Source organism: Echeneis naucrates, chromosome 3 (assembly GCF_900963305.1).
Source record: "Echeneis naucrates chromosome 3, fEcheNa1.1, whole genome shotgun sequence".
NCBI classification, from domain to species: Eukaryota; Metazoa; Chordata; class Actinopteri; order Carangiformes; family Echeneidae; genus Echeneis; species Echeneis naucrates.
In genome coordinates this window covers 17,466,587-17,481,348 of record NC_042513.1, presented here as the reverse complement: position 1 = coordinate 17,481,348, position 14,762 = coordinate 17,466,587, and the positions used below count along the sequence as shown (strand labels likewise).

Sequence of the window (14,762 nt, the reverse complement as noted above, 5' to 3'; positions counted from 1 at the left end):
TATGCTACTTGCTTTTTGTACACATCAAGCTGCTTCAAACTAATTGCCCAGAGTGAGCATTATATCACATATAACACATATCACAATCCATTTTCCTGGTCTTCAATACAGAATCTTTTTTGAGAGTAAGTTCTCACTAGAAAACTCCTGATGGGATCAAGACAGGCTGTGTTACAAGATATGAGCCAAGAAGGCCTCAGGCTTTTGGCATTACACCTCCTGAAGTTAATCAGACCTTATTGCATGACCTGTTGGCTCATGTGCAAAAGCTCTTTGTGTACACTGTATTGTACTGAGATTGTACTAAAGTCCAAGTGTTCTATTTTAGTTTAGTAAGTTTTGCATTCCCATTGCCATGAAATGTTTGCAGTGAATATTGTTGATTTTTTTTTTTTTTTTTACATTTTCTGCTGTGCACAAACAGCATACACACCAAATATCCACGATGCACCTGAATCTACAGGTAATAAAAATAATTATCTGCTTCAGTTTATCTGATTTAATTTCTTCACGTCCTACCTGACCACCTTAAATGGTTGACTGTATGTGTATGTCTCCATAATCTGAAGAGAAAAAGAACAGAGAGAGAGTGGGGGTATAAGGGGACAGAGTGGGGAGGAGTCAATTCCACACCTGGTTCCTCTCTTCTGTTCAACTGTCTGACTGGTTGTGTCTTTGTGTGTTTTGCGTGTGTGCGCGCGCGTCTGTGTGTGTGTCTGGAGCAGGATCCTTCAGTTGAACTGTGCAGGCCTGAGTAATAAAGAGGCCACCGTTATAGTGATGACAGGTGTTGTTGAAATCGGAAACACAAAACACAGACATGTGTGCACATACATACAAAACCACAACAGCACAACGTAAGACATAAAAATTTTGTAACCTGTTGGACCTGCTGGGACGGCAAAGCACAGAGTGAGTGAGAGTAAAAAAGGAAAAAACAGAGCGAGACATATATAGCAGAAAGAGACTGAGAGAAGGTGTAGGAGTCATCAGACAAGCTCACTTACAAAAGTATGTTATCTTATCATCCATCACTATGTAAAAAAAACAGCACATTCTGCTGGTGACTGGGGTCCTCACTTAATAGATAACTATTACCCAGTGCTAACAGGATAAGGTGCAGCCAGGCAGAAAATGTTGTTGGCAGCGAACAATGTCTTATAGTTAGTTGGCCCTTGAGCGTGTAACACAATCTGCGGTCAAAAGCTTGAAATATGGTCCAAAGAAACCTGTGTCTGTCTGAACTTGTACAACAAAACCATTGTGGCCTACTATGTTGCAGGGCCAAGTTCCACAGATGTCATTCTGACAGGAAATAATGTGTTTTCTGCTCAGTAATAGATGTAACGTCCTGCTATTATGGTTTCACCGCCAACGTAAACTAAGAAATAATCCAAAAGCAAATCTTCTTAAATCCACCAAACACACCTATTGCATTGTTTGTGAAGGATCCTGTCTGTGAATGACTGTTTTCAGCGTAACTGTGCAAACAAGCTGCAATGTTAGGGGAAGTCCACAGGCCCTTATGATGACAAACTATCCAACACCCAAGGTATGAACAATAGTACACTTTGTTGGCTTAGGTTAAGACCTTTCATTTCACCAAAGACCTGTAAGGCTTTGATGTGTATTATTACCCTATTTCTTCATCTGGACTTTAACCCTAATCCATACTATCACCTTAACTCTTAACTGACAGTCCTCCAAATGTCTGAATTTCACTCTCAATGAGCTTGAGCCACTCACAGAAGCCCCTTTCTCGTTAAATTCAGCAGCATTGTTTTTGGAGCCATATGGGACCCAGAGCCGCATCCACTGTGGTTTAAATGACTTCAGAGCTCTGTCAGGAAACAAAAGGCTGCAGCTCCTCCTGTGAAAAGCATCAGTTTTACTTGGATTTAAAGTTCAACCATCCATGCCTTCTATGTTCATTACATTTCACCCAGTTATGTTGCACTCCTTCACATCAGCTTCACTCAATATTTGTTTTTATTTGGTGTTTGAATGGGATCTTTTGGGGCTGTTATTTTGCTGCTTCTGCTCAATACTTTGAGGCTTAAATGAATATAAATCTTAAATCACCATTAAGCATCTATGCAGTTGTAGAAGAAGAGTTCCTGTGTGTTCATATGAAAACAAGAGGATGATGACTGAAAAAGACCTATTGGAAAAAAAAAAAAGAAAAAAGAAAGACTTAGAATTTACCAGCTTCCTCAGCGGGGGCGCGCCAAAGTGTCTTCGTCCAAGAAGCTGGTTTTAGAAAGAACGAACTAATGTTAAATGCAAAACCTTTTCAGCTTATAATACATTATGCTTGTTTGTCATGAAAGCAACGAAAGGGCTAAAGGTAAACATGAAACTAACAGACTAACACCATAATATGCCAGTACTTCCAAGTTGTGCAATTTAAGAACTTTTGACTGCAAATCGGTGTGTATACGACTAACCATGGACAATAATCACTAGAATCTGCACTTCCCTCAGTTTTTTTGAAGTTATAAGTTACTTCTCCATTTAGATACCCTCAGGTAAACTATAAGTTTGTGCAACTATATTGGAGGATTTATCAACTTGAGCCAAACACGTCTTTGTGAAAACTTGTGAAAAATTTAACTGAAATGAAAATGAATCCATCAGACCAGGATACGATCAGGGTAGCTACGTAGTTATATGAAGAAGGATAAGACAGGAAGCCCTGGACACTTGGGGCTTTGGCCAGAAAAAAGGAAGAAGAAATTAAAAGTGACCAACAATATACATTTAATTGGCATCACTTTGTAAGTGGTTTTACAAGTAGACATGCAAGTGCTTTGGTATGTTGAGTAGCCTGAGCAGACATGCCTGAGTATGTAGTCTGTGCCTATTTTCATAGCGTCTCTTCTTTGTATATTCTACTTGTTCTTCTTTACACCGCCCCCGTATGAGGAACATACCTTCCCCTTCCTTTGTGTCGTGGCTGGTTGCAGGGGATTCTTTACGTACTGTTGAACAAATGAACAAATCAGGCTAAAGAGTAGTACATTTTTGAGGCTTTGAGCCAAACTGCGTATTTTCAACAACACACAATATCTGTGTTTTATTACTGCATAGAATCCTTTGTTTGTTTGGTTTTTTATATTTCATCTCTATCTCTCCGCCTCTTTGTCTGGCATACAGACAAGGAAATCTGTAGTCAATATGGGCCAGACAGACGAGACACAAACAAGCACACAGGCACACATAAACAAAAGCATGATCACATACGAACAGGAGCACACACACAGGCTCAACTTTATGCATTATTAAAAGCTTGTTAAACCAACATTACTGACAGGCAATAAACCCCCGCACATGGGTCTTCATCTGCAGGGCTTTGTCACCATGGTGACGATTGTGTGTCCTGCCAGATAGCAGCTGGTGGACCCTGGCTGTGATGTGGCATCGAGGGTGATGTATTTGTGTGCGTCCACACGACAGAGGGAGACAACACAAAGGGAATGGGAATTGGGCCGCTTCTAACAATATATGCCACGACATACACCCGAAAGCAAAGAAGCAGAAAGCAATTTCAGCAGACATTCACATATTGATCTGTGTATTGATTCCTGCTTGCAAATGAGTATTTATTTTCCAATTCATTCTGGGATCTGTATTGTGCGGGGGAGCAGTGTTGACACCCCACACAGTGGAGCATCTGTTTCTGCCACCCTCCTGCAGACGTGTATGGAACATGCAGAGGCAGGTCTGGATGGTACAAGCAGGGCTACGTGTTTGTGTCTTTGCGCATGATTACAGACATTTTATTACCCAAACATCCAGGCCTCCTTTCCTTCATTCGTCACTCACTTACTCCCTCTCCTGAAAGACCTCCCCACCCCCACCTCTGCAGGCAACCCCCATTCACACACGTTCAACTAAAGTGTTTCTTCAATTCAATGCTCACATCGCACGTTCATTCAGTTTTGAGTTTACACAGATATGACCTTTGAGTGAAATTATCATGAAAGGGCTGAAGACAAAGCTGATAAAGCCTCTGCGACAATGACACCACAGGATGTCCACATTGTTGCCCTGTCCCAGAAGTGAAATTCAAATGACGGGAAAGAGACATAAAACTGGATCAAGGCTAAAGGTTTTATCCCTGTTTTCAAGTCTTAGTGCTGTGCTAAGCTGGCCAGCTCCTGATAAACGGTATAGGCGAGGTATCAAAGATCCCAAACAAACTGCACCTGCATATAAAAAAATCTTGCTTCATTGCACTGCCTATTAGTGTGCATCATATATAAATGGACCTCTCAGAGAATCTGGTCTGTTGTGCTGGTGAACTCCATCCTATTCTGCCCTTCCCATTCAAATCAAAGAGTGTCCACTAAACAACAGACATGCTGTGTTTAATGCTAAACAGTTTAGCAGCTGCATAAGCAGCAGCCTCTAAAATTACCATAGAGCTGAATCAACCTCTTTATCCTAGTTTCAACAAAACTTGAACATTATAACCTTCATGAAGTAGATGATCAGTAGGGCTGTAGTATTAGAGTATCATTATTTTCAACTAGTTGGGCTTGATAACTGACAACTGAGTTTATTAAAAGTTAATAGATATCTTTGTAATCTTAGTCCTTTCATGATATTAAGATGGTCAGATGTCATCATTTATATTCTTCACAAGGGAAAATGAAAGCGAATGGTACAGACCTTAATGATCAGCCCCTTCAGTGAGTGGAATAGAATCCCGATGGGAAGAGACACGGAGATGCCCCGGTCGGTCTGAGGAATACAGTATGGCAATGCTGTCAATGAAATGCTTTAGCCTTCACAGATCCCAGATTGCTATAAAGCTCAACATTTGCAGGCAAGTAGGAACCGATGTGCAAGACGCCAGTGCCATCAAGCTAATTTTCATTGAACCAGTTTCTGAACCCTTGAGTAGAGTTCAGGGTAAAAGATCTTGCCCTGACACCTCAGTGAGACACTTGATGCTGGTTTTCTTCTAAATAGTCTTGATGATGCCATTCTATCTTAATAAGCATATATTTTATGGTTTCTAAAAAATAGGACATACAGTACAGTATACAGTATGTAAATTGTATATATTTATAGAAGTGATCTGTTCTTTACACTGCTCAGCCTGAGCATTAAGACGAGACAGATAACGTTGATTATCTGATTTGCACGGCACCTGTCAAGTATGAGGATGTGTGACTGCCAAGACGACTGGGACGGAGCTTCTGTCACTCCAGCTCTTTGGGATGTTCCTGTTATGCAGCAGGTAGGATCCGTCAAAAGGTGTCTAAGAAAGGAAAACAGTTGTTTCTTTGTTTTTTACTTAATGTGTGTGGCTCTCTTACCCGGGGAAGACGTGGCACCAGGATACATCATGGGATGAAGACAAGCTGGTGGAAGCCATCTGATGCTCTGGACAATGTTCTGCTTGGAAACATTGGGACCTGCCATTCTTTTGGATGTTACCCTGAAGGTCCAAACTCCCAGATTTCAGTTCAATCTAGTATCTGTGAGACGTCCTGGACAAAGTGATCCATATGTCGCTTTGGATTTTTCACCAAAAAAAATTCAATCAAATTCAAAATATATTAAAGTCTTACTTGGCTATAAATCAACTTCTGATTCACATTCTGAAGAGGACATTAAGAAACATAGAATGAAAGGAAAATACAGTGTTAGAATAATCTTTATTTACATATATGGAACTTTACATTTGACTTTACCGTATGATTAACTATAGTAAGGCTATACAACTCACCATAAAATAGCAGACAGATAAAATTTGATGCAGAGCTGCAGCTTTCAACCATCTCTGTTATAAAATTCGTGGGATTTGCACTGGAGCGCCCTCTAGCTGCAGCTGCCATCAAACAACCAAAAAGAAACAAGGTGAAGGTGAATGGATTATACCAAATTAGGAAGGAGCCCTGGAGTTGAAGTTGATGGCCAAGGGTGACCAACCACTGCTTTCAGCAGAGCTCACCCACTCATACTTTAGCTGGAGCCCCACCGTAATCAGAGGGGAATGTTTACAAGATGGTAATCATAGCTGGGTAGGGGCAGAGGATGTGGAAGTTCATCCTGTTGTGCATTACTGATATTCATCACTACTTTTCCCATTCTGGGCCAGATAACTGCTTGTAAAGGAGAGAGGCACAGGGTGGTCATCTAGCTTTCATCATCCCGGAGCATCTTCTCAATTTCTTGGTCCCACTGGTCATCCTTGTTGTCTGACTCTGTCACCACCTCATACTCCTGAAGCTCTTGCTGCAGCTCCTTCTCCCAGTCCGCTGGCTCATCTAGGTGAAAGAGAATGAAAGATTATGAGCAAGAAAATATTTTTTTAAAATAAACAGTCACACCATTGTCTCCCAGAATGATCTGAATAAGCCCAGTGATCCCGTGCTGTGTGATCTATCATCAGAAACTCCTGTATAGCTAACCATCAGGAGAGGGAAGGCTTTCCTTCTTATCCAGCACCAGCTGCTCCATCTCTTTCCTCAGGTCCTCCTGGTTGATGGCTGTCGAGTCAAAAGCATCACTCACAAACTCTGACACCCCGGGACTTGTGGACATCTCCTCCTCTTCCTCATGGGGTGACTGGAAATGATAGACAGGAATGAACATGCAGCTCACTGTACCGCTGTTAAGGTTTTATGACACCGGAGGAGACTGACACCACACTCTCTTACCTTCTGTATGTCTTTGATAGAAACTGGTGGGGTTTTCGGTCTCACGCTGTCTGTAAATTTAAATAACATTGCTGTCAGTGTCAGAAATGCAAACAAAAGTTGGCTGTTAGCTCCCTCTTAACTCACAGCCGTGACTGTGGTTTATAACAAGGCATGACGAGCTTCATGAACCGGAAAGATGAATCTGTACTTGTGCTGCACCTTTCACCAAAGATGAAGCCTGTTCACACCAACAGCTCCATCTGCAGAACTCTGTAATGCTCTGCACTTACTGGCCTGTTGTATTTTCAGAATTAATAAATAATTATGCATATTATATACTACTATAACTAGTAGATATGAATCTAAAGAAATTATGTGTATGCATATTTGCGTCTTTTTTCCCCATGAATTCCCCATAACAACAAACAAAACAATGTACGTTCAACAAAGTGTGCATTGCAGTGATGGTTGGGGTTATTTGTCATAAGGTTGTGTGAGGTATTTATCCATAGTCAGTTTCCCAGCAGCAGATTCTGATCTGTTTGCAGAAGCAACTGATAACTGAAAAGCTCAGTGATGGGTAAGAAAACATGCCATACCTGGTGTACACCACACTTAGATGGTGTACTACGTAATGCAATATTCTCATCGCTCTATTTATCTCTGAAACAGCCTGTTCTTCAAAAACATTTTTTTTTAAATCGACACATTAACAGGTTGGGAGGAAATCCAGTAAGTTGTCTCAATTCCAAGATGATTAAAAAAAAAAAAAAAAAAAAAAAAAAAAAACACGCACATAAAAAAGGGCGTGTAATGATTCTTCAATTTATCAATCAATCGATTAATATTCCAATGATCCAACTACCTTGATCGGTGCATGGAAAATTATGTTTCAAAAAGGAACTTTATAGAACTAAAATCGATTTGCAAGGTAAATCGTTGATTCATATCGGGACCATCTAAAATAATGTATATGGTATTGGTGTAAAAACATTTTCTTACACCCATAACATTAAAATTAACTGACTTTGTTAATCTTTGTGGTAGCTAATCAACTACACCTGTCCATCCCTCTATTTTGGAAGGTCAGGATATTTTAATCATGACTCTCTACATACTTACAAAACAAGCACCCATTTAAAAGTATTTGCTGATTTTGTTGAAACATATTTGACCCCATCAAGCAAAGTGGAGGAGCAAGATTTATGCACAAAAAACAAAAACCAAAGCAGAGGTCCTTGTTGACAGGTGAAATTGTCTCTGCTGTGTCTGACCTGTTAAAACAACATCCTCAGATGAAACGCCAGCCCGTCTGTCCTCGCCGTCCTTCTGCTGCTGCTGGGCTGCCAGTGCTGTGAGCTGAGCTGACTGCTTGATCAAAGACACTCGGTAGAAATAATTCCTCCAGAACACCTCCTCCTTCACACTGTTGAACACAAAACGATCACCATCCGCTCCAATGATAATTCAGGCAAAGTGTGCACTGTACATACACAGACAGACAGACAGACAGACAGACGAAGCTGGAACACTACAGACTGTTTAGGAACCAGGTCGAAGCGCATGCGGTTAAGGAGCTGATCTTCCTCCAGCACCACTGCAGCCAGAGGATACATCTGCTCCATGTCAAAGTGGAACTGAACGCCAGCAGGAGGGTCCCGCAAGAAGTTCCTCTTGTCCTGAAATCAATTATCATATTATACTGATAATCATGATGTCGCAGACATGTTACTGTAACACACTGGGACAGGCATGTCTCTGCTTACAGCTGAAAGTGCCAGGATCTGTTGCTGGATGGTCTCTTCCTCATTGTAGCCGACCCAGGGAGGCACTGCTGCCTCTGGACACACACAAATACATGCCCATATCCTCAGACATTTGCAATATAAATTCCCTGGAACCATGTAGACTTGTATATAGTGCTATTAAAATTATGCAGATTGACGTTTTCTGTATATAGTATATAACCATAATACTATTTCTCAAAAGTGGCATTTCTATTTTCCCAAGGGGTTTGATGTCTGATGTTTAATTTTGAAGTGCCATCATTTAAAATTGCAAATTGCACTCTGTGCTTTATAGTCCTTTGTGATGTGAATTGCACACTGTTAAACAATTAAAAACTGCTCCACCCAAAATCTATGTTTGACTTCCTCATGCTGTCAAAACATGTGGCAAAACTGTTTCCATTTTGCTCCACTGATGACAGAAGTTGGTGTCAGTGAGGACTAACAGCGATTACAACCGATTCCATTATTGACAGACATTTTGGAAAGAGCGCCACAGTAAGTAGTTATGAAAAATACAAATCCTAATCAATCAAATAAAGCTGCACTAATACTCTGTTTAGAACAGGGTGTTGCTGGTTGAAATTAGATTTTACTTCTTCTTACTGGGAATACATGGCATTTTATTATGTATACTGTTGTACAGTTTCACAGTTTTGTTCTTCGAGAAGGACTCTCAGAATAAACTTTTGACTTTACCAAATTTTTTGGCTTTCTTCTCTTGGACAAACTTCTTTTGTTCCTTCTGGAAGTCTCCCAGAAAGGTCTGCCAAAAGTACAAGACACACAAAACACAGAGATACACTTGAAATGGGAAAGAAGGCTTAGTTTTTGTTATAAAATCCCTTTCTTGTGTGATGCAATTCCACAAATGACTTTGTGTCTTTGTCTGAATAATGCAGAACTTGCCAAGCAAGCTAATCTCACAACATGCCTTGTCTATGATGCCATCGATTTTCCCTTCTTCCACGGTCTTCTTGAGACTCTGAGCTGTTTCTACCACCGACTCGGAAATCTTCTTGGAGGCACTGGAGGCAAAACTGAAGATGTACTCTTCAAATGGAGGAGGAAAAGGAGGGAATATAGCGGTGAACAACAGTGTTTCATACTGAAATATTTTAGAGTGGCAACTAATTTAACCTGGACAAATGATAACAACAACTTTGAAAGTAGGATGTGGAAACCCTTCACATTGAACTACTTATTTAATGGCTCAGAGGAGTTAGCAGCTTACCATCCAACCAGGCCTTGAGGCCACTGAAAAGCTCATTTTCAGTTGCCCCATCTAAACGCTAAGACATAACAATACACATAAACTCCATGAAAACAATAAGGATGGCTTCTTCTCTTTCTCACCCCCCAATCCTTTGCTGCTGTCCGAGATCTCCTCTGGCTCTCCATGCAGCTCGGCTGGCTGCTGTTTGTTTACCTCGTTTTGTGCCTCCACCACCTTCTCTTCCTGCTCAGCGCTCAGCGTGTCCCCTGACGGGCTGTCCAGACCCAACCACGTCCCCAAACCTTTAAACATGCTGGTCCGAAAAGGAGACGGCTGTTGGCTCAGAAAAGAGTGTGGAAAGACAACAAACGGGACAGATAGGGGGAAGGGGGGGTTTCTTGACTTTACGCAACCAGGAACTGAAACACACAGTTTCTTCTTCGCTGGTTTCTTGTTCTGTCGGCTCCGATCTGTTTGCTGCTGCCGCCCAGCGGGAAAAAGACGGAATGACGTCGTCCTTCAATTGCTATTTATTTCTGGTACATTCGTTGGATTTAAAATTAAGTATTTATTAAAACAAAATATTTTATTATTATAAGACTTCAAATTTTTATTTGGAAAAAAATTTCAGCCTTGATTTGTCCGTGTGTGGGAAATGGGCAGCAGGTGGCGCTAACGAGCCCAGAAGTCTTTCTCTTCCTGTCACACAAAAGGAGGAAGAAAGAGCGGAGGATTCGTGCCAGGAGGACTGAGGTCGGTCTGATCACTGCTTCACTTCATAAAACGGGATTTATGTGTCTCATCCTGGGGTTTAGTGTGGGACAGGCATTACTGTAATATATCTTCAGTCTGATCTGGATGTTTGAATGGACTGTGCGTCCTGTCCGAGCGGCCTGTAACTTCAGGGGAGGCGAGGGTGCACAAGACTCCCGATTAAAACTTTAAAACTAAAAAAATAATAAGTTTAAACTTCAACTTTGGTGTGATTTGATGTTAACTGAGATAGGATCAGGATAAGGTAGAATGTTGTGCTACAATCGGCGTATAAGGCGGGCGGTTTACTTAAAGTTAAGAGTTTTTTAGAGTGTATTTCTGTTTTATGAGGCTGTCTTCAGACAGTTTCAGTTTCAGTCTCTGGCTGTGTCATCTGAACTGAGCAAACCCGGAGTAAAACTGTATTTGACAAAGATTATTATTAAAAAAATAAATCAATAATAACACAGATGAGACAGAAAGGATTACCTCTTATTAGTTCGTCAGTGGAGAAATCAGCAAATTATTATTATTATTATTATTATTAATATTATATAAATTGTATTTATAGTACGTTTTTAACAATGCTCTAAAGACCAGAGTCCTTAAAAACGGTCAGATCATACAGAATATATGAATGAATAATAATAATAAAAAAAAAAGAATAGCAGGCAGCTGATTTAGTGGTGAGCCTTGTTGCCTCACATAACAAATTGCATGGCTAACAGTCTAATCTTGACCAGGATCAAAGACTTACTGTGTTACAAACCACATAAAAGGCACTGTTGATACGAATAAATCACAGAGATAATCACTCTGAATGTCAGTATAGTTATAATTAGTGATGAATCCTCTCTCTCTGATCAGCTGTACATGAATATTTACAGGTTTACACTCACAGGGGTGATGCAAGCCCCGTCTGACTTGTTCCCCATTTCTTCCCTGATAACGGATAAGCAGTAGAAGATGAATGAGTGAATATATTATATTATGACTCTTATAGGGTTTCTGTACAGTGTTTTGTTTTTTTTTTAACTTTAATGTTTGTTCGTAGGTGAAAAGAAAATGAAGACTTTGATGGTGTTCGATTTTGACCACACTGTGGTTGATGACAACAGTGATACCTGGGTGCTCCGGTAAATAGTTTATCTACTTATTTGGTTACTAAACCCATTAAAAATCCCATGTAAGCTATGTTACAGTTTTTGATGTTGTGTATGTATAAAACGTTATCAGAGGTGCAATGCAACAAGCATTTTTCTGTTTCCAGATGCCTTCCAGGACAGACTCTTCCTAACTCAATAAAAAGTTCTTACAAAAAAGGCCATTGGACTGAGTTCATGGGCAGAGTGATGAATTATATAGGTGAGAAGTAATTGCTGACCAAAATGTTTGACCTTAGTATTTTAGTTCGAGTTTACTCATTCTTGAGTTCCTTTACCTTTTTACCTTTTATCCTTATATCCATCTGCCCCCCCAGGAGACCAGGAGGTGAGCCCTGACGAGGTCCGAAGTGTGATGGAGACCATACCCTTCACAACTGGAATGACAGACCTGCTGACATTCATATCAACAAATAAAAACACCATTGACTGCATAGTCATCTCTGATTCCAACACAATGTTCATAGATTGGATCCTACATGCAGCTGGACTGCAGGCAGCTGTCGACCAGATTTTCACCAATCCAGCTAAGGTCAATGAGCTCGGCTATATGGAGGTACAGTGCTACCACTCACACGAGTGTGACCGCTGCCCCGTCAACCTCTGTAAGAGAAAAGTCCTCGAACTTTTCCTGGCAGAGCAGTCTGATGGAGGTGTGGAGTATGGGCGGATATTTTACGTGGGAGATGGTGGTAACGATCTATGCCCCGCCTTCTCTCTGAGAGGGCATGACATTGTGATGCCTAGGAAGGGGTATACCTTGGAGAAACTGCTGGCCAAACTGGAAGGTCAGGAAGATAAGACCTCTTTGAGAGCTAGAGTTCTTGCCTGGAGCACCGGTAGTGACATCCTGGAGGAACTCATCACAAGTATGCAGTCATAGGAAGAGGCATGGAGCAGAATACATGATGGAATTCTTGAATGTAACAGAAATATTCAGTTTGCACTGGAGGGGGCACTTCCTGCCTCCCTTGCATAGTAAATTGCGTTTTTTGGCACATTATTAGGACAGGATTTGAAGAAAGCTATATATCTATGTACAAAAAACATTTACATGTGTGGTGTACGTAGGCCACTGATTCCTATTTCAGTGTTTATTTTTAGTTTTAATTTTACAATTTTTGCTTATGTGGGCCTGATGCAAGACACTGGTAAGCACTTTGGACCTGTTAAATTGAAATTCAGGGAAGCCTCCGATTTTATGCTGCAAGAATCTCTTTAAGAGGCTTTAAAAAAAAGAAAACAGTTATTATGCTAACTGGTGCCATGGAATTAACTCACTATTCAGTGGATTAAATAAATAGTTGTACACTTTGAGAAGTGTCACTTTTTAATCTCTTGCTGAAGAACAGATGCAACTTGCGGTTTGCTGCTAAATTCAAAACTTTTAAAGCTATCTTAACATAAATAGTGGAAGCAAATGAGATAGCTATTTTAACTTTCTTCAAAGAAATAAAACTGTTTACCAGCACCTGGAGAGCTAAATAACAGTATATCTAACAAGGATCTAGACTATTGAGATATCATGTGTTATGTTTAGAGTTAATTAGTAATAATTAAACAAACAAGGACCTATTCTCTTTTGTAATTTGTTTATAATTGCAGGTGGATTTTATCTTGATATTTCACCAGTCTTCTGAGATTAAACAGTATTTCAACAGTTAAAACATATTTCTCCCAGATATAAAACTATCTTGACACATGAATTGTTCATGATATGTCAGAATTGTTTGATGCTACTTAATCTTACAGATGAGTAGCCATCTCTGAAAGGAAGAAGAGCCACAAACCGTTTCTTTTATGATCACACTGAACACACATAACTGAGCTCATTTTGGATTAACCACAACTAGAGTTTGGACTGATTAGACTGTTATATATTATGTTGCTCTGGGGCTCTGTGCCTCTAAACATCTCTCCCCACAGTTTGAAATCTCAGGTCTGTGGTTTGAAGTAGCACACTTTTAATTTACCTGTTTAAGTCTGGCTTGGATTAACCTGATAATGTCACGGCGTGATTTGTAAATTAACAAGAAGTTCAGGTTATTCCGGTCTCATTATATAATAAACTGCAGCTTTACAGAGTATTAATGAATATTATCCAGATCATATTGGAAAATATGGACACTTCATCCAGGTTTCTTATAGTCAGTGTACAGCACATTGCACACTGGCTTTGTAGTCCAGGTAATAAACAACCAATTCAATCCTGTATTACAACGGGACCATAAATGTTCATAGAAACACAGGCATCGACAGATTTGTGTTTGACACTAACACGAGACACCACATTTTTTTTTTCTTAATTCTTACTCTTGTAATTTTAATGGTGCAATTAAAACCACAAACTTTTTGAATCCATGTTTTTTCTTGATGTACTGTTTACTGAGCGGCCACTAAAAGCAGCCCATAAATGCAACAGCCAGTATTTGCAACTTTTGTGACACTGCTGTGTTTTTTTAATGTCTTTTTATGTGTAAAGCAAACAGACCGAAGGTTTTACATATGTAATACAGTTCATAAAATGTTAGAATAATGCAGACGCCCCCATAGTAAACACGACATAAAACCAACTGCTTAAAAATGCTAGAAAATGTTTTTCTTGTATTCAACTGAAATTTTAAATTAGGAATATTAGGAAAGTGGATCCTAGATAATTGTTTCATTAGTTGTCCTTTTTATAGACATTGAGCGTAGAGGCTTAAACTAAATGATGTATGATTGTAATCATTTTAAGACACCAGCTGTGTTCCCACCCTTAGTGTTGAAAAATCCAACTCTTTTCACCTATTAATCTTGAAAATGTGTAACTTTTTTCAGAAAACCTTGAGGTTTTAAATTACCGTCAGCTGTTCGCTCAGTTGCTAGTAAATACTAAAAATAAAAGGTATCATCATCAGACTCTACATGTGTGCTTTGTGCTTTCATTGCTTGCGCCCAATGAGTCCTGGGACCGGTTTAGGATCTGTCTTTGGATCCACCTGTTGTATCGTTTTTGGGGTTTTTTTTGCCCGGCAAAAGAGGGCCATCAAAATGGTACAGCCCAGTCATGCTGCTGTGACACAACTGTCCTAAAGGTTGGCCTTCGACGGATGCAGCCCCTGATCCAACACACAGCAAATGCATGCAAGAAAGACAAAGTAAATTCTGGCTCTATTTTTCAAATTCTAAGGAAATTTGAAAAACT

General features: G+C 40.0%; 2 protein-coding genes across 2 annotated transcripts; one reads left to right on the top strand and one right to left on the bottom strand.

The window, feature by feature from the left end:
- Positions 1-5,650: 5,650 nt before the first annotated feature.
- Positions 5,651-10,077, bottom strand: LOC115040819 (synapse-associated protein 1-like). The gene is made up of 9 exons (XM_029497872.1): positions 9,800-10,077; positions 9,378-9,496; positions 9,143-9,209; positions 8,423-8,496; positions 8,196-8,335; positions 7,931-8,082; positions 6,675-6,724; positions 6,426-6,582; positions 5,651-6,281 (listed from the first exon to the last, which is right to left on the bottom strand). The coding sequence occupies exons 1-9, from the start codon at positions 9,969-9,971 to the stop codon at positions 6,151-6,153; spliced, it is 1,062 nt and encodes a 353-aa protein (XP_029353732.1). The 5' UTR covers positions 9,972-10,077; the 3' UTR covers positions 5,651-6,150.
- A 264-nt stretch (positions 10,078-10,341) lies between these two features.
- LOC115040821 (probable phosphatase phospho2) lies at positions 10,342-12,598 on the top strand. Its single transcript, XM_029497874.1, has 4 exons — positions 10,342-10,412; positions 11,467-11,548; positions 11,683-11,777; positions 11,893-12,598. Exons 2-4 carry the CDS (start codon positions 11,478-11,480, stop codon positions 12,456-12,458), a joined length of 732 nt encoding a protein of 243 aa, XP_029353734.1. The 5' UTR covers positions 10,342-10,412; positions 11,467-11,477; the 3' UTR covers positions 12,459-12,598.
- Positions 12,599-14,762: the final 2,164 nt, after the last annotated feature.